The sequence below is a fragment of the Wyeomyia smithii genome, chromosome 3 (assembly GCF_029784165.1).
Source record: "Wyeomyia smithii strain HCP4-BCI-WySm-NY-G18 chromosome 3, ASM2978416v1, whole genome shotgun sequence".
Lineage (NCBI taxonomy): Eukaryota > Metazoa > Arthropoda > Insecta > Diptera > Culicidae > Wyeomyia > Wyeomyia smithii.
The window spans coordinates 131,883,870-131,903,071 of record NC_073696.1 but is presented as its reverse complement, the minus strand read 5'-3'; the positions used below and the strand labels follow the sequence as shown (position 1 = coordinate 131,903,071).

General features: G+C 37.3%; 1 protein-coding gene across 12 annotated transcripts in view; it reads right to left on the bottom strand.

The window, feature by feature from the left end:
- Positions 1-1,392: 1,392 nt before the first annotated feature.
- The window catches only part of LOC129726999 (probable 3',5'-cyclic phosphodiesterase pde-5), a 109,282-nt gene continuing 91,472 nt past the window's right edge, over positions 1,393-19,202 (bottom strand). For 10 of the 12 annotated variants that reach the window (XM_055684341.1, XM_055684342.1, XM_055684331.1 and 7 more), the window contains 3 exons: positions 3,391-3,549; positions 1,873-2,127; positions 1,396-1,813 (listed from right to left, as the gene is read on the bottom strand). In XM_055684341.1, the coding sequence (XP_055540316.1) occupies positions 1,559-1,813; positions 1,873-2,127; positions 3,391-3,549 (669 nt within the window). In that variant the 3' untranslated portion in view covers positions 1,396-1,558. Of the gene's footprint in view, positions 1,814-1,872; positions 2,128-3,390; positions 3,550-19,202 lie in introns of all 12 variants that reach the window. The other 2 variants (XM_055684330.1, XM_055684340.1) reach the window with 2 other exon arrangements.

Here is a 19,202-nt window from a genome sequence, read left to right as displayed (position 1 = left end):
CTGGGTCTAAAATGTTTGAGATCATAGTAAGCGGTTACATGCTTCCCCGCACTAAGCACTATATCTCCACCACTCAGCATGGATTTATGCCGGGCCGTTCTGTTTACACCAATTTATTAGAGTTCACTTCATCGTGTATTTCGCAGATGGAGCAGAAAGCTCAGGTAGAAACGATTTACACCGATATTAAAGCAGCTTTCGATCGTTTAAACCAAACAATACTCCTGTGTAAAATCTCGCGCTTAGGTGCTTCGCATCAGTTCGCTGAATGGCTTAGCTCATATCTTCGTAGAAGGGTTCTACGGGTAAAACTCGGTTCAACTAAATCATCGCAATTCACCAACAAGTCAGGAGTTCCCCGAGGAAGCAACATGGGGCCCTTGTTATTTGCACTGTTTTTCAATGACGTGCACTGCTGCTCGGTGACGACTGCAAGCTGGTGTATGCAGATGAATTGAAATTGTTTTTGGAAGTCCGGACTATTGAAGACTGCCGCCGTTTACCAGAATTTTTGAATGTGTTTTCCTACTGGTGTCGAAAGAACTGGCTCGTGGTTAGTATTTCTAAATGCGAAGTTATAACATTCCATCGTATCCTAAAACCGATTCTCTTCGACTATCGCATCGACGGTTTGGAACTGAAGAGGGTCGATCATGTAAAGGACCTTGGTGTTCTACTTGGCAGTAGACTTACATTCCACCTGCATCACGCTACGATGATTTCAAAAGCTACACGCCAGCTCGGCTTCATTTATAAAGTCGCCCGCGATTTTAAAGATCCACACTGCTTAAAGGCCCTGTACTGTTCATTAGTACGTCCACTGATTGAGAATTGTAACCTGGTTTGGTTTCCCTATCAGCTAACTTGAAACCTGCGGATTGAGCGCATCCAGAAACGATTCATCCGCATTGCACTACGGGAGCTTCCTTGGCGTGATCTCGCTAACTTACCACCGTATCCAGACCGCAGTCGCTTGATTGGTATGGATACTCTCGAGCACCACCGGAGATTGCATCAAGCAGTGTTCATAGCCAAACTGTTCTGCGGAGAAATCGACTCACCGAAGCTTTTGTCTCTTGTCAACTTTCGAGCTTCACAACGCGCTTTGCGTTCAATTGGATTTCTGCAGACGCCATACCATCGTACATCGTTTGGCTATAATGAGCCCATCACCGCCTGTATTCGAACTTTTACTCGTGTTGAACATCTATTCGACTTCAACGAACCCTTGGATAAATTCGTGCAGAAAGTAAAAAGAACGAACATTTCATAAACTTGACACTCAAACATTGTTATAATAATTAAGACTCGGGTCAGATAAATTATAGGAAATAAATAAATACAAAAAAAAGCAGCAGTTTTATTTCCGGTAATACAAAGTTCTCCGATTCACTAAATAACATGTGGCCATAGTTTATAGCATAACAGATTCCTCGATATGGCGATAAAAAGAGTAAACACTATGCAGCTTAGAACTTATTTTTATTACATATTGACTACTAGTTTACAGGAAACAATGATACATACATTCCTACATAGATATACATTAAGTACTCTTTTATTGGTCGAATTTACGTATTCCTTTGGCGATATCTTGCCACTTTGACAAGTTTTCGTTGCACATATTGAGCATTGGTTTCGTTTCTGGAATCAACCTGTGAAGAAGCGTATAACATGGAATACAAATTCCCGTTAGGAAACCTAGTTGCGACGCTGCTTGCTCTCCTGGCTTGTCCCGATCCATCATGGGAATTGGTTTACGACCTGCTCGTTTTTCTTCGTCGCCTTGATCGTAAAATTCTGCGAATATTACCTATCAAAGAACAACACGTTTTTGTATGTTATAATCAATAAAAAAATAGTTACTCAAACCTTAACAGTTTCTGTTTGAACCTCCCACGGTTTCGCAGATGCAGACAAATCAGCTCCGGTCATCGCTATAGCCTGAATTAGCATTCGATGCTCTGAGATGGTCCACGAAAACGTCTCGTTATCCACTAAAGCATTAAGCTTTTCTTTGTTAGGGAAAAATAATGCAAGATCGGTAGCAAGTATACAATGCTTAATAAGGCTCAGAACTTGTTTGTACTCGGTGCTGCTAAGTTTACTAAAAATATTGTGACCTTCCTGGAATAAACAATATACTATGGATGTAATCAATGCAAGTTGATATATGCTGGCTTGACAAACTGATAGGTCCGCTGCAAGATATTATTGACAAATTAAGTAAACACTTCGAATATTACGTTCGACAAACAACGGTTAAATAGAGGAGAATCATGTAAATTTTTTTATTAAGGTTTTGTTTAGTTACGCAAAGGATTGAATATGCTCATCCTAGAATATTGATGCAACAGCAACACGCTATGCCAATTTCAAGAATGTTTAATGCTAACATGCCAACCTTCGTCTGACTGTTTCTATTACTTCACCGTTTCAAGTTATCGAATGCAAAAGGTTGTTTTGTATTTTTTGTTATTAATTTATACGATTTATATAATAAAAAAACATGGTTTATAAGCAACATTTAAACCATATATGGTGCATTGTATGGTGTAAGGGGTTGATCAAATACTAGCTAAGCGGAGAAGAGGCATTAGGTTACAGTCTTAATATAGCTACCACCTCACCAAGCACTGAGGAATTAAAACCAACCAAATCAATAACAAAGCAAGGCCTTGGTGCCACATTCCGATACAGAACTTCACCTCCTGTTTATTATGTACAGACTTCGCAGCCAACTGTTCAACGAGCAGGACAATTGCGGGGCTAGCGCTACTACTAACTCTCTCCCGAACCCACACTCGATCATACAACGACTGGCTTGGTAGGCCAGCATCATACCTCGAGACAAAAACATCATATCAAGAAAACTGGGAACTCTGCCTGAGTTTGAGCGACAATTTTGGCAGTGCAGTCTGTTGAGTAAAAGTGGAACTGACGCATGCTAGTCTGTGTGCTGGTAATGCGAGCGCAAGCCGAACGCACTGACTGGACCACCACATACGCACACTCTGTCTTCGCAGCGATGTAATTACCAGCACTTTCATAGCAAACATCCACCTTTAATAGATGGAGTGCGCTGTTTGGTTTGACGCTTGTCATTTATATGAGATCGATCCAGAGATGCCAGTCTTCTTGATATGATGTTTTTGCTCGAGACCAACTAAAAGCAAAACAATAACACCGAGAATAAAATGTGGGCTATTTTGAATAAACATTTGTTTGTATGTAAATGAATGTTGAAAAATAACACAACAAGTGCACTGCGAAACAGGTGGAAATAAAACGCTTTATGCGTGGTTGCATTAGCTAAAAAAGGTTAGCTTCCATCGGACATATTAGTATTTTTCTATGAATCATGTTAATCATGGTAATCTAATAATTTACCTGTTGTAAAATAGTTACGGTCTGGTTGAAATGATGATGTTCCATTGTAGATGTACTGTAAATAGCTGCCAATGGAGATTCAGTATCCAGCATAAATTTATTGTTCTTTCCGCGATGGTCGAGATCATGGCATAGCGAGCCAATGAAAAGAGCCAGGCACTGTCGTAATATAAAATTGCAAAATTAATATAGTTCAATTTGAGTAGTCCTTAACCAGAGTCGGATTCATGATTATAGTGGCCCGGGGTCCGAGGATAGTGAGGGGGCTCCAAAATAAAACAAATATTTTTAGAATAACTTCTTATAAAGATTCTTCACTGTAAACTTATCAATTATATCAGCGGTTCTAAACCCTTTTTGTCTGCGTACCCCTTGGCGATATTTTCCAAATCAATGGGTTTGGGGTTTGGAATGTTTCGCAGAGTGGGGGAGAGTAGTGATAGGTCATGTTGTGGTAGTCTAGTTCAGGTTTCAAATTGAACTATGGTTTGTTTGATTGCTACAGTCATGTTTTAAGAGCAAGTTTGAACAACAAATGAAGTATTTCAATAAAAATTGCTTCGTTCGAAATTACTGATTTTTCTTTCATGTACCTCCTGCAAGCTTTCGCGTACCTCTAGAGCAGCGGTTCTCATTTTTCTTTCACGTACCTTTCGCGTACCCCTCGAGCAGCGGTTCTCAACCTGGGGTACGAAAAGGCGTTCAGGGGGTACGCGAAAAAAAAAATCAGGCGAACAAAGCAAATTTTCTTCATAGTACTTCATTTGGTTTTTAATGTTGCTCTTAAAACATAACCGGTGCAATCAGACAAACTATAGCTTAATTTGAAACCTGAACTAGTCTACCACGACATGATAGATCATGTGTAGTGTCTCTCACTCTGCGAGAACAAACCAACTCAGGGGAACAATTCACTAGGAAAATTTACCAAGGGTAACGCGGACAGAAAATGGTTGAGAACTGCTGCCGTAGCGGCACGCGCACTTTAGGTTGAGAACCGCTTCTTTATATAATCTACAGCTCTGTCCTCAACATAATATTTTTTTTGGAGATGAACAATGGAGAAAAAATCTTGCATCTATACCAGTGGTTTCCAACCTTTTGGCTTCGCGGCCCCTTTTGCTAAACACAAAGAGCTTCGCGGCCCCCCTAAAATAATTTCAGATACAAGTTTTGCAGTACGAGGCTGCGTTTTTTAGACTCAAATCATTCTGCAAGTCTAACTTGTTTCACGTCTTGGTCCTCACACGCAGAAGAGTTGAAAATCCGCTTTCATAGAGGTATCTAGAAAAAAAAATTCAACTACCAGTCAAATTTGCCAAGAGCTTCGCAGTACCCAGTGGGAAATCACTGGACCCAAAATTCAAAATGAGAATTTTTTTCGATTATATTTTTCCTAGAGTTGTATACCGTATACTATTGAAATGACAGAATTGAAATTTTTAGGGCATTACTAGCAAATTGGATTTTCTATGATTTTTCAAAGTGCACTGAGTCGGCGTTTTTTAGCCCTTTTTTAAATACAATGTTACAAAAGTTACTGTAGCCCCGACTAACTTAAATCTTAACGACGTCTAAGGAAAAGTTTGTAAAATAGTGGAGAACAAATCCTTATCATTGGATAATCTCATCGTTATACAAAAAAAGGCGGAAATAAAAAATACGTATTTTTGGCAAAAAACAGGGTTAAAAGTTTGGACGGCAGGGTTTGGCACTATGTTCTATATGTTCTGGAGCACCAGAACTGAGTACCAGAAATATGTTTTAAGTGTGTATTATATCATTCACACGTAAAAACAATCGTGTAAACCGAACCATGACATAATGAATTGCTTGCTAATTTCTACAGACCAAATAATGAACTATTATTTTGACGTTAGAAACTACAACCTGAAAATATTAAAGCTTCATTGAAAATAAACACAAAAAAGAAGAATGCGATAAGAAGTAGTAATGTAATATGACTGTATCAAAAAATATTAAATAAAAAAAATCATAAGTGATTTGCAACACGAAACATATTTTTTAATTGAATTTTTTTTTCTCTCTCAATAACTGAATGATATTTTGATGGTTTTATTCTGGCATATAAAAATCTTTTAAGCATCATACATTTTGTTTTCTAAAACTAAAAAATTTTATTGAATTCGGGCTCAGCGTCCCAAAATTATATTAAAATCATGAATTTTCCTTAAATCGCAGAATTTTGCTTGGCCAGCATTCATATGGAGTCGCCCCACTGTGCCCCGGGTTCATCTATGCACCATATGCACTGCTCATGTACTTCGTTCTCTACTCATTAAACGCTTTGGTTTGATTTCGTTCTTACTGGGCGTATGTTGCTTGCGTATTTGTTTGCTCAATCTGTTTGAAAAATTAGAAAAAAAACACAGACATATTTGCGTCTCACGAAAACGGGGAGGGGTCCAGAGGGGTGGCACCTTTACCAAAACTTAGAGCAACTATTCCCCTTGAATAAAATTCCAAGTTTTCCCAAATCGGCCGTTCCAGTGCTGAGCACGAGCATTTTCAAAAAACAAGTTTCGTCTGAGTTATATTCAAAAGTACTTAAAAATGGTTGACAGGGAGGTTTTGTGTGGGATTGGACGCCAACCGCGTCAAAATCGCTGAGCATCGCATGTTTGATATCGCGAAAGAGGCTATGCATAAGGCTGCGCATCAGATAAAAAAAGGACGAGGAGCTTTATTATTCCGATTCTTAAGATGAATAGCATTTTGAATCTTTAAACGCGTTTTCCTCAAAAGCATGTTTTTAAAATCCGCGAGCAGTAGAACTGAAAAAGTTTACTTCCGATTGACTTGAAATTCTAACTGTAGCTTCTTCATTAGATTATCTAGTGAAGTACACACGATTTCGGCGATTGATTAACAACAACAAAAGTTATAATCAATTAAAGTCGGTTTTTTTTGTCGAAAAGAATTTTTTTCCAAACCGTTGCCATTTTGCGAAGAAAAATTCTAAAAACATAATCATGTGTAGGGTAGAGCGGGGGTAGTTGGTTACGGGGTCAGTTGGTCAATGAGAATATCTCCGAATCTACGTATCAAAAAAATCGTGCGATACGGGTGACATGTAGCAGATAACCAGAGAATCTAAATGACAAAATAAAGTACAGTTTTAATTAGGACGTATAATAAATACAGGTTGGTGCCAAATTGGCCATCAATTCTACTCGGTTTTCAAGTTGAAACTTTTTGTCTAAACAAAGCTATCCAAATTGAAATAAAACTTCTTCAATGCATAATGAATGTCCTTTTTGTTAGCTTCAAGTTGTGTAAAGCAAATTTTCGCCAAAATTTTTTGTTCATATATTTCAAGTTAATTTCATATTAAATACATGAGGGGCTAGTTGGTCACAAACAAGCGGGGCTGGTTGGTCCTATGCACATCATCAATGAATTCAAGTAACCAAGTATATGCAATTCCAGGAACGGCGCATTTCATGATGCAAACTAAAACCAAGCGCAAACAGCATGTGCTCTGCTTAGCAAAACCATTGAAACTAAAGTCTCTCTTTACGCGAAGGATACGTGCCGCGTACTTTTCTCATGATTTGGGATTTCGGAAAGCGAACGTATAAACAAAAAGCCGGAAGAGGTTAGACTTCCACTGAGACTGAGCTACAGGCTGCCGTAAATGCAGTGAGGAAGGATAACTGAATTGTCCTTCCGAAATACAAATGGTCAATTTACCCCACACCCTGACCGACTTACCCCAACTTGGGGGCATGTTGGCCAATTTGACATCCACTCAAGAAACATGAAATATTCGCAAAATCGTAGACTATTTCGAGTCGTTCATATTTTTTCTAGAAACTACAGACTTAACGCAACATTTTCATTTAATGAGTTTTTGCCATAACATTCCCTATAAAAAGCTACAGAACATTTTAACCAAAAATGACCAACTAGCCCCGCTCTACCCTACTTCACTAGCAAAACTTATATAGATAATGAAAAAATTCTTGTTTTGGTTATAGGTGGAGTTGGGCACGACTTCTACTGCTCGCCGCGGAAGAACTTTTGAAAAAAGCGGTTCGCGGCAATCACTGCACGGTCGCCATTTTGTAAAAAATAGCAATAATTTTTTTTTCGCCAAGAGTTGCTTAATCCAATAATATGTTATTTATATACCTTACATCTCATATGTTCTTTAGAATAAATCATGAAAAAAGCTTCGTTTTTCTGAGCATTTGGTGGATATTACCCCTTAAGAAGTGAACTTTACAAGTACATTATTTCTAATTCAAAATAATTCAAAGTAATGATGGAATGAATGAAATTGATCGAGACCGCTATTAGCCCCAAGGCTAAGCGTGCGATATTGTTGTTGATGTAATGAATGGATGTGAACATTATGGAAAAATATCGAAATGATGAAGAGAAAAAATTTTGGCGCACGCAATTTGCTTGTTTGCTTGCAACCGGGGCGAAAAATGCATTTGCGTGTTACTATTTCTATTGGTTAGCATTTGAAAAACAATAAAATAAAAGCACTTCGTGGGTACAGAATTTCATCTCTTAGATAAACAACTGGTACACCCAACACAAACGGGGAACATTTTATTACTTTGGTGCAACTTTTTATCACTTATTGTGTAATAACTAAAAAGTAACAAAAATTATGACGGCCACACGCTTGTATGTTTTAGTCAGCCTATACACCAGAGAGACGCCGAGACACTCACCGTTAAGGCAACTGTCAACATCAAAACGGGCGATCTGTATAATTTTGCATTGCCGTTATCCGTTTTGATGTTGACAGTTGCCTTAACGGTGAGTGTCTTGTCATTTCTCTAATATATAAGTTCCCTAGTATGTGTTTTTGCAGGAGAACATACAACCAAGAACTGCAATGCATGTGTTAGCAAAACTTCACTCGTTGCATTTGTATTGATGCAACGATCAGATTCATTTCTGTCCCCTTATTCACACTAGCAATACTCAGAGGGAGAGATATGCAAAGAGAATGTTGTGAGCCAACCGAACATGTCAAAATCCGAGACAAACGAACAATAAAAGTAACACATTGAGAGGTATTGCAATTAGGTACAAAAAAGGATATATTTATTTTCACACGTTTTTCAAGTTCTATTACTAAACAATGAATTAAGAATGCTTCAAAATTGCGTTATCACAGTGAATAAATATACACAGTGATGAAGGCGCTCCTACGGTCGGTTAGAGAGGGAAAAAGGAGGCAATGTTACAATCGTTGTTGCCAGAGACCGAGCTTACCTCTAATATCTAACGACTATAACGGAAAAAGATAAAAAGGTACGTTTGTCACCGTGGTCAGTGACGGATTTTTATACTTTTACCCTTCCAATTCCTATCATAGCAATAGCGTCCGTTCTTGATTACTACAGGTCGACTGAAACTTAAGTTTCGCAAAGTAAAATTTCGTGTTATGCGAGATTTACCCAAATTCAACGGCAATCCTCGATATTTAAGTTCATTTATATAAGCTTTGATGGAATAATTGGGACAGGCATAATCTTGAAAACAAATTTCAACCTTATTTTTTATCAAGAAGTTTTACATGTTTTTGGTAAGAACCTTACGTTGAATAAGTCTTAAAACAAACATGCGTGGCCCGATTATTTGGAGATTCAAACTTGCGATCACGCGCTTGTTAAAGCCATTTCGCAAACTGCAACCTGGCAACTAAAAGGTCTTCTTATAACATTGTTTAGTTTTACGTCACTGTTTCATACAAATCCATAGAATCGTACTACCGCTATGCGCATAACAATACATTTTAGTATGCTCTTCAAGAATTTCCGTTAAGAAGTAAGATTTGTTCCTCACAACCCCGCTTTTTTGTACTGTAGATATACTACGTTCTCATTGTTAACATAACGGTTCTAGGTTTCCATTTGCATATTATAACTCTTCTCGAAATCAATTTCAATGTTGTTCAAAGTGAAATTGCTCTTTGTATGTAATATCCTACTAATCCATATTTTATATAATTGTATATATGGTAAACAAACCACTTTGACACGTTTATGATTTTATTGTGATGTCATATACCTTTAGCTAGCTGTGTGAAAATCTATGGTATTGTGCCAAATGATCGTCATTTGCGGTAAAACTTTCCGTTCTTTTGAAGCGCAACGAGCGTTAAAAAGTTTACAAAAATGCGGCTCTAGGTGAAACAACTTCTGTCGCTTAGAAAACGGTAATCTCGATATCGGCAACTGTCCGCCTAAAGGAAAGCTAAAATCCTTCAAAGATGCTGAATCGGGGTAATTGTTCGACGAGGATCCATGCTTAACCGAGGAACAGCTTGCTTTTGTATTAAGCTTTACCCGACAAGCCATTTCCGAACGACGCTTTGGGACGCTCATAGGAGTAAATATACGTCAAACCTGATCAAAAGTGAGAACTCAAAGCAAGTGAAATTTGTATTGTATTGCTTCATTTTGAAGCGTGATTCAAGTATTTGGATGAATTTTGAGCTGATTTGGACTAAATTTAAATTTTATTATAAGAATTGTCATATATTACTTTTAGGTGGGTTACTCCATGCAAAAAATTATCCAAATGAACTCATTAGTTTTTTTTAGGTATCACTATATGATACGTTTTTTCGTGGTCCCCGTGGTTCTGTGGTTAGCGATGTCCGTCGGCTAGCTGTCCCACACGGTTGTGATATCGGGTTCGATTCCCGATCAGGTCGAGGAACTTTTCGAGCTGGAAATTTTCTCGACTCAGCACTGGGGCACGGTGTATCGTTGTACTCATCCTATAACATGCAAAATGTGCCGAAAACAATATCGATAACGAATTCTCTCAACTAATCTAGTTGATCGAGACCGCATTAGCCCCCAGGCTAGCGTGCGATATTTTTTATATGATACGTTTTCAGTGCAAAAATAATGCTAATAAATTATGAAATCAAACCTGATCATTTCATGATTTTAAGTGTTCCACTGTGCGACGTTGAGCGTCGTTTTTTCGTCTGTGAACAACTGCTCCAGTGGCAAAAAAGGAAGACGCCGGTACACTGGCGGTGTTGGAAGAAAATATGATTTTCTGCATTTGATTCGACATACTCAACTTTAAGCAGCTATAACTGTTTTAGCTCTTCAGTGTCTTCCACAAAGTTATTAATCATCTAAAATACTATACTTTAACGTAATATAGTTTCATTACTAAGCTTACTAAGCTCTCTAGAATAAAAAATGCAACAAGCAGGTCTTTCCATCATGCTTGGCATCGCGCACTCATAATCTGCTCATGTGCCACCCCTTAAGCCTGGAGTACACTCTTTGTCTAATGGTCAAATATTTGACCTTCTGACATAATGGTCAAATTTATTTGACATCATGGTTGTTGTTTGCCCGTGTTTGCCCCATGTTAAAATTGGAGAGTGACAAATAATTATTTTTGACCAAATTTTAATCTGCTTATTACAAATTATAGCCAGTTTTAGGTTTTTAGCAGAAAAAGATCAGAATTAGTTAGAGTATACAATATTTTGTTAATTGAGTAACGAATTATGTTATAAATATGCTTAAAAAAGATACACTTTGGAATATTCTTGTGCATGATAACAGAATTTGTATAATTTTGTACTTTTCGTCATTCTGGCATATCCAGAATATTACAGGTTTTGTTATTTCTATCGAGTTCAGATATATTTGTGTCACCCGTTTGTTATAATCATTTGATCGGCATGTGACAACGATATGAGCCGTGAAGTGAAACGACGAGTTGCAGCTGCGAACAGGTCCTTCTACGGACTACGTAACCAGCTAAGTTCCCGTAGTTTGCAAACTTGCACAAAACTAGCGCTGTATAGGACGCTGATACTCCCGGTGGCCCTTTACGGACATGAAGCATGGACGCCGAAGGGAGCTGATCGGCGGGTGCTCGGAGTTTTAGAGCGTAAAGTTCTGCGATCGATACTTGGCAGTAAACTAGATGATGGAGTGTGGCGCAGACGCATGAAACACGAGTTGTACCAGGTATACAAACATGCTGATATAGTGAAGGTAATACAGCGGAGCAGGCTTCAGTGGGCTGTACATGTACCCAGAATGCCTGACGAGAGAGCCGCCAAAACTATCTTCAGTAGAGAACTAGGAAGAGGCCGTCGACTCCGTGGTAGGCCTCGCACGCGGTGGAAGAAGATGCACGATCTGCTGGTGTACGAGAAGATTGGAGAACGGCTGCCTAAGACAGAAAAAGCTGGACAGCTCTAATTCGTTCGGCCCTAGACCGGTGAACGGTCCGTTAGCCAACAAAGTAAAATAAGTAAAGTAAGTAACAATTACATTCACTGTATTACGAAGGAAGTTAGTATACGTAATATTATTTGTTAAGTAAGAATGAAAAAAAAAATATCAAGCAATGTTTAAATGTAAAAAAGGTCCTAAATAAATCTTAATATACGGACTAAAAATTCACAAGCATTCACCGGCACATAATTTTCTATAAATTTGAAATTTTAGGAATTTACTCTTGCAATATTATGCCGGTCACGATTATTCGGTGAATATCGAAGATAGATAAAGATAACTTATAACTTATTTGTAAGGTTTTTAGAATGTACAATATTTTGTTAATTGAATAACAAATGTTGTTATAAATATGCTTTAAAAACACACTTTTGAACATTTGAGTGTATGATAACAGAATTTGATATAATTCTGTACTTTTTATCATTCTGGCATATTAAGAATATTACAGGCTTTGTTATTCCCATCAAGTTCAGATATATTTGTGTTACCCGTTTGTTATAATCGTTTGATCGGGAATGCAACAATAATAAGATTATTCTCGGGTACCGGTGATGGTAAATGGTGAAGGATTATTTAAGCGATTGGAACATACAATTCCAACAATTTCATTTGCATTTGAAAAGTATTGAAAACTACGATAAAATCCCGTTTTACGCGATTCCGCAATTCGCGTAAAAATCAAGGAAATTCGAAAATATTCGTACAAAACTTCATTTTTACAAAGTTTCTAATCATGTCTGCTGAATTCATTCGGAAAATACTCGAGAGCAACAACATTTGTTGGTTTGGTTTGGCTCAAAAAGTATGAGGAGTTTGATGTTTTATTATTTAAACAAAAATATGTTTTATAAAAATTGTATAGTTCAGTAGTTGATCATCATTTTAAAAATATATAGTTTATCACTTGTATTTGTGCTTCTCAAATGTAATTGTAATTAAAACAAAAAGATTAATGTAATACTGACACAATTGAAATTAATTGTTAGTCTGCCGGGCATGGAAAGTGGCCCTCAATGCTGTAACAAGTCCGAGCGCCAATAAAAATGAAGCGGACTGTACGTGTCAAGAATTCCAATGTTGTCTATTCAATCTGGAAACCTACTGAAGGGGTACGAGCACGTATATGAATGCAAACGGGTCAAAGTAAACGTAAATCAAGAGTAGGTGTATAATTTTAAAATTATTCAAGTTTTTTTCCCTTCACTCAAAATATGACGTATACCGAAGATAAAAATGAATATAACTAATTCTGAATAGATGTATTAACTCTGTTTCTTGAATGGTATGCTGACATCTACTACAGTATATATTATTTCTATGTTTCTACGAAATCGAAAAAAAAAGAATTATATGTTTCCATTGAACTCTACTCAATTTGGGAAGTAAATATTGAAAATATTACTAGTCCGTACAACAAAAATAATCATATATGTTCCTTCTAGGTGAGCCTAACATGAAATTTGAGAACTTCGCAATGGAATAAATAACCAACTGATAATTTTTTAACTGACTGAGAAATTTAAACTGATTAGGTTAAAATTCGCTTTGTTGGTATTCAAATCTGTTCCAAAATATACTTCGTCTAAATGATATTTAACTTAACTTTATGAGACCGCCCAGAAACTAAATTTGACACAGATTATTTCCACTGTCAAAACCAAAGTTCTAATCGTGGTCTAGCGGGCCGAATGTCATATACGGTATATGATATACCACTCGACATGGCTCAACGAACTAAGTATTTTCTGTTTGTATTAGGCTGACCAGACGCACCGTTTTGAACGGGACAGTACCGTTTTTTCGACTGTTTTTAACCGTCCCGTCTTTTTGCCATTTTGTACCGTTTTCGGATACTCCTTGAAAAAATCATAAATAGAGCTTTGCATTGAAATTTCTCTAAATAGAAAATAAGTTTCCAAACAGCCAGGATTTTCTAATATTACTGAGTACGTTTTGTGCTTTCCTGACAGTACCGCACCACTGGAAGGACATCCCCTATTGTGAATTGATGAAAAAGTCGCGATTAAAAGTTGATTTGTTAGTCAAAATCTCGATCATCATGTGACGAATTTCAGAAACTCATTGCAAAAAATCACACTCTTTAGTATTGGGCAAGTTCATCGAAAGCAATGAATAATTATTTGTATGCTTTGGTTGGTAAATATTTCCAAATAGTTGGAAGGTGGTATCCGAGACACGACCGCATAGTTGACGTAGGACTACAATAATTTTATATTTTTATTTTGAAGCTATGTTTGATTTGAGCTCGTTTTACTTTTGTAGTTTGCTTGATTTATTTTAACCAATTTAAGCTCAACATCTTCCAAAAGGAAAGTATTTTGGTTCGGGTGGTAATATCAAGTATCTAGGTCGAAAGCCCAAATTCATCAAGCGACAGTTCAAACGACTTGGAACTAAAACTAGTTCATTGGTGGCCATTTCTACTGTTAATGTCGTCTTTGACCACTAAAAAAATCAAATAAGTAATGAAAAAAGAACCGTTTTGGCATGGTACGATTTTGACAACAGAAAAAATTCTGGCGTGTTGCCAAAATCGAACGGGGTCTGTATTTTGATTATTTATTTGCAGCACTCTATCGGGTTCGCCACAGAAGGCAGAATCACGAAAGGCAGAAGCACGAAAGGCAGAATCATGAAAGGCAGAACTCTATGACCGTACACACAAGGCAGAATATTTCAAAAGGCAGAATTTCGAAGGGCACGAAAGGCAGAATCACTGGTAGCAAAACCTGACTCACGATAGCCAAGTGCGTGAAGGCAAATTGGTACGAATCCTGGTCACGGTATCAAAGATGCTTCTCTACATTTATTATTTAATATTATTTGGTTACCACACATAATAACTGGTCACACAGCAATGACCAGTTTTGATGGGAGGTATAAATCAAGCCTAATTATTAGATCCGAAACGCGCAAACTGGTTTGGCTCAGGTCCTTAAGACTCTCACGGCATCGCGGAGAGTAACTTTTCGATGTTAGATATAACTTACACTAGTCTCAACAAGTCGGTTATAATGACCATAAAACAATTCATGGGCGAAGACGCATAATCGAGGGCAAGGAACCGAGGCGGCACAAAGCCGCCGTGGTTTCCGCGGTCCGAGCCGGCCGCCGACCCGCTGTCGGAAGCGGCGGCCTCTCGCATACAAACAACTGATCTATTGGTTTTTCTAGGATTATTCAAACAGGTTTTCTTTCCCTTAGTTAAGTCCGAACGAGCGGCAGCGAGTAAGGACAGCATACACTTGGACAATAGAGTCGGCCAAAGGCCGCGAGTGTGTGTTGTTAAAAAGAAAATAGATAATTTTTTGATTCTGCCATTCGTGCTTTGTGTGAATCTGCCATTTCGTAATTCTGCTTTTCGTGATTCTGCCTTTCGTGATTCTGCCTTTCGATTTTTTGCCTTTCGTAGGAGACTCACTCTATCTTAGAAGAAAAATATTCTCTTTAACATTCACAATGGTCCAGAAACCAAATTTAGGGGGAAATTTGGGTCTAGAGCTCTATAGCAATGTTTTAGAGAATTTTTTTTTACAGAGTTACATAAAATTATTGGAGCTATAAAATTGTAGAACAAGGTTTTCTATCTACAAAAATAAAAACCTAAATTAATCCACCTAGCGGTCATACCCAGCCTTTCTCATTCAATTTTTTATTTGTAAAAATAGGTTTACATGAACGCTTCAATCCAATAAATGTATATTCACTCTTTAGGTTCTAAAATATTGATATTGTAATCTTTACATATAAAAATGCAGTCAAGTCTGTCTGTCTGTCTGATCCATATAGGCCCGAAAACTACCGAACCGATCGACGTGAAAATTTATATGTAGGGGTTTTTGGTGCCGATAAAGGTTCCTATGATAGTTTGAGACCCCTCCCTCTTCTGGAAGGGAGGGGTCCCATACAAATGGAACATAAATTTCTGCACAACTCAAGAACAAACCAAGCAAATGAAACCGAATTTGGCATGTGGATGTTTTTTTTTTATGTCCATAATAGTTGGATGAAACACAAATTTGTTCACATCTCGAGAACTAATCAACCAAATGGAACAAAATTTGGCAGGTAAATGTTTTTAGTGGTAACAAATATGTACATAATGGTTTGAAACCCGACTCCCTGTTCTATAAGGGAGGGATCCCATGAAAATGAAACACAAATTTCGCACAGCTCAAGAACCAATCAAGAAAATACAAATACCAAATTTGGTATGTGAATGTTTTTAGAGGTAACAAATATGTCCATAATGGTTTGACGCCCCTCCCTCTTCTGGAAGTACATGTTTCTTCACAAATTTCTGCACATCTCGCGAACTAATCAACTAAATGGAACCATATTGGCAGGTTAATGTTTTTAGTGGTAACAAATATGTTCCATTATCGACCTCAGACAACATTTTGGATTGTAAGATGGCAACTTCCGGTTTCTGGAAAACAGCCGAAAATGGCCAATTTCCACCTAATATAATAATAGCCGGATCTAGAATAATACACAGGAGCTAAAATCGGCCACAGATAGCATTTTGAATTCTAAGATGGCGACTTCCGGTTTCTGGAAACAGTAGAAAATGACCAAATACCACCCAATATGAGTTTTTCTTTAACCAGTATGCCGTTCAAAATCCAGAAATTGTCTCCAAATGCCATTATTGAATCCAAAATGGCGACTTCCGGTGTCGGAAAAACAGCGGCAAATGACCAAATACCACCCAATATGGGTATTTCCGGGACCGTAATGATGCACTGGAGCCACAAATCGACTTCGGACAACATTTTGAATTGTAAGATGGAAACTTCCGGTTTCTGGAAAACAGCCTGAAATGGACGATTCCCATTAAATGTTAGTATTTCTGGAACCAGAAAGATGCACAGAAGCTAAAAATTGATCACAGACACAATCTTGAATTTTAAGATGGTGACTTCCGGTGTCTGGAAAACAGCCGGAAATGACCAAATACCATTCAATATGAATGTTTTCGGAACCAGAATTACGCCCAGATGACAGAAATTGATTTCACAGGCAATTTTTAAGTCCAAAATGACGACTTTCGGCTTCTGAAAAACAGTCCAAAGTAACCAAATATCATCCAATATGAGTTTTTCTTTAATAAGTATCCTAAATACCATTTTGAAATCCAAGATGGCGACTACCGGTTTGTGAAAAACAGCCTAAAATAAACAAATACTATCCAATATGAGTATCTCTGGAACCAGAATGATGCAAGGAGCTAACAATTGACCTCAGGCACCATTTTGAATTGCTAAATGGCAACTTATAGGCAACAGTCGGAAATGACCGAATAATAGTCAATATGGATATTTCCGCAAACGTGATGATGCATAGAAACCAAACATTGACCCTGGACACTATTTTGAATTTGAAGACGACCACTTTTAGGTTCTGGAAAACAACCAAAAATACCTCCCAATATGGGTATTTCCGGTGTCAGATTGATGCCAGAAAGTCTGCTGATAATGACAGAATACCACCCAATATGAATATATTGTGCATTTAAATAAAAATTATAAAAATGTCGCTGATAAACTGGCAGTCAGGCTTACTTCCGATGTTTTTTTTTTTGGTGTTCTCGCAACACTGCAACCATCTCAGCCGCCACTGCGCTGTCAGTCAGTTTATAAAAACAAATACATTGAAATCATTCCGCAGTTCTTATTGTGTGAACACGCAGTTGTTCTATGTGTTTGTAAAGTCGGAAGAAAGTTCGGAAGTCGGAAGTCTGACTGCCGACCTTCAATTTAGTGCTGGCGCCACAATATTCAGAATTAAGGCGATGTACAGAAGCCAAAAGACGAGGATGTTGTCATTTCGATAAAACCAATCATTTCAAACGATTTGTTATTTGATTTTGATCATATCCTATGGCCGATTCGTCGTGCATTTGCAGACTTCAAACAAACCGCAAGGAATCAATGAACTTGGAACGTTCAAATAGTACGAAACCACATTTAAATTATGTTGAGGCCACATATATCGATCAAAGCAGGTATAGTTTTAAATAGTCTTTGAATTTCTCTTCTTTCCATAACTTTTGGGCCACATATCAAATTGTTATGAAGTTTGTTATTTTTAAGTTCGAGAGATGATTCGTTCGTATGACACTAGTATGTTCGAATAAGTCATGTAATCTTTGAGATAGTAGACTTTCGTTGTTTTATTAGCAATTCAATACATAACGGTTGCTTAAGTTCGATTATAATCAAATGAAATGGGAACTTGTAGAGCAGCCAAACTTTGAAACCACATGTTCAATCATGATTCATCAGTTAACCCTTAACTAGCCCGCTCATCTGATAATAATATTAATCAAATCGGTTGTGTAGTTTCTGAGATAATGAAGTTTCGTGATTTTCACAAGTCTGCACATTACAAATGAAGTTACAGTTCGATTACAGTAAAATTCAATAGGGTCTTCTGAGGCAGCTAGACCATTCATTTGACACTAATTTTGTGGAAATCGGGTCGGCCATCTCTGAGAAAAGTGAGTGAGTCCAAGTAGTCTTCGAAATATGTTCCTTTGCATAGCTGGATTTCACATTTTTAAACATAACAGGCAAAGTAAGAGTCCGATTGCAAAACAAATCGATGGGGTCTTATGAGGCAATTAGACCTTCCATTTGACACTGATTTTATGAAAATCGGTACAGCCATCTCTGAGAAACATGAGTGAGATTAAACAGTCTTCAGAACACGTTTCTTTTCATAACTTTTGAACCACAAGTTCAATCTTTATGAAATTCAAAATTTAAGAGTTTTCTAGGTAGCTCGTTCTTTTGAGACCAATTTTGTTCAAATCGGTTGTGTAGTTTCTGAGATATTGATGTTTCATGATTTTCACATTTTTAAACATAACCTCTGAACTAAAAATCCGATTACAATAAAATTCAATAGGGTCTTATGGGGCAACAAGACCTTTCATTTGCAATCAATTTCATGGAAATCGGTGTAGCCATCTCTGAGAAAAGTGAGTGAGAATAAAAATCTGCACATACACACACACACACACACACACACAAGTGATTGCTATACCTTTCTAGGAGAAAGGCAAAAAGTTATATACTTGATAACATCGAAAATTTTGGTCACCCTAAAATATTGCTATAGACCCAAATTTCCCCCTAAATTTGGTTTCTGGACCATTGATGAATACCTTTCATTCTTATACAGCAAATTTTCTTTATTACTCGAAAAGGCAACCTTCTATAAAATACTTAATTGAGTACGATTTACTATAAATTAAACTTCCTTCTATATCTATTTGTCTTGTTGAAGTTGGCTCACTCACTGATCACAAAGTTGCAAAGATGTCACATTTTTTTTTCCTGCAGTTACAAGCTCGTGGAAAAAATATCGATAACGAAGTACAGTTTTAGTAGAAAATGAATATTCATAATTTTATGAACATGTTAACTTTCAATTCAGGTCAATTTAAACATTTTATCAGTATACAGAATCAATCAGAAAAAATTTGATCAGTTTCAAGATACCAAAGAACAA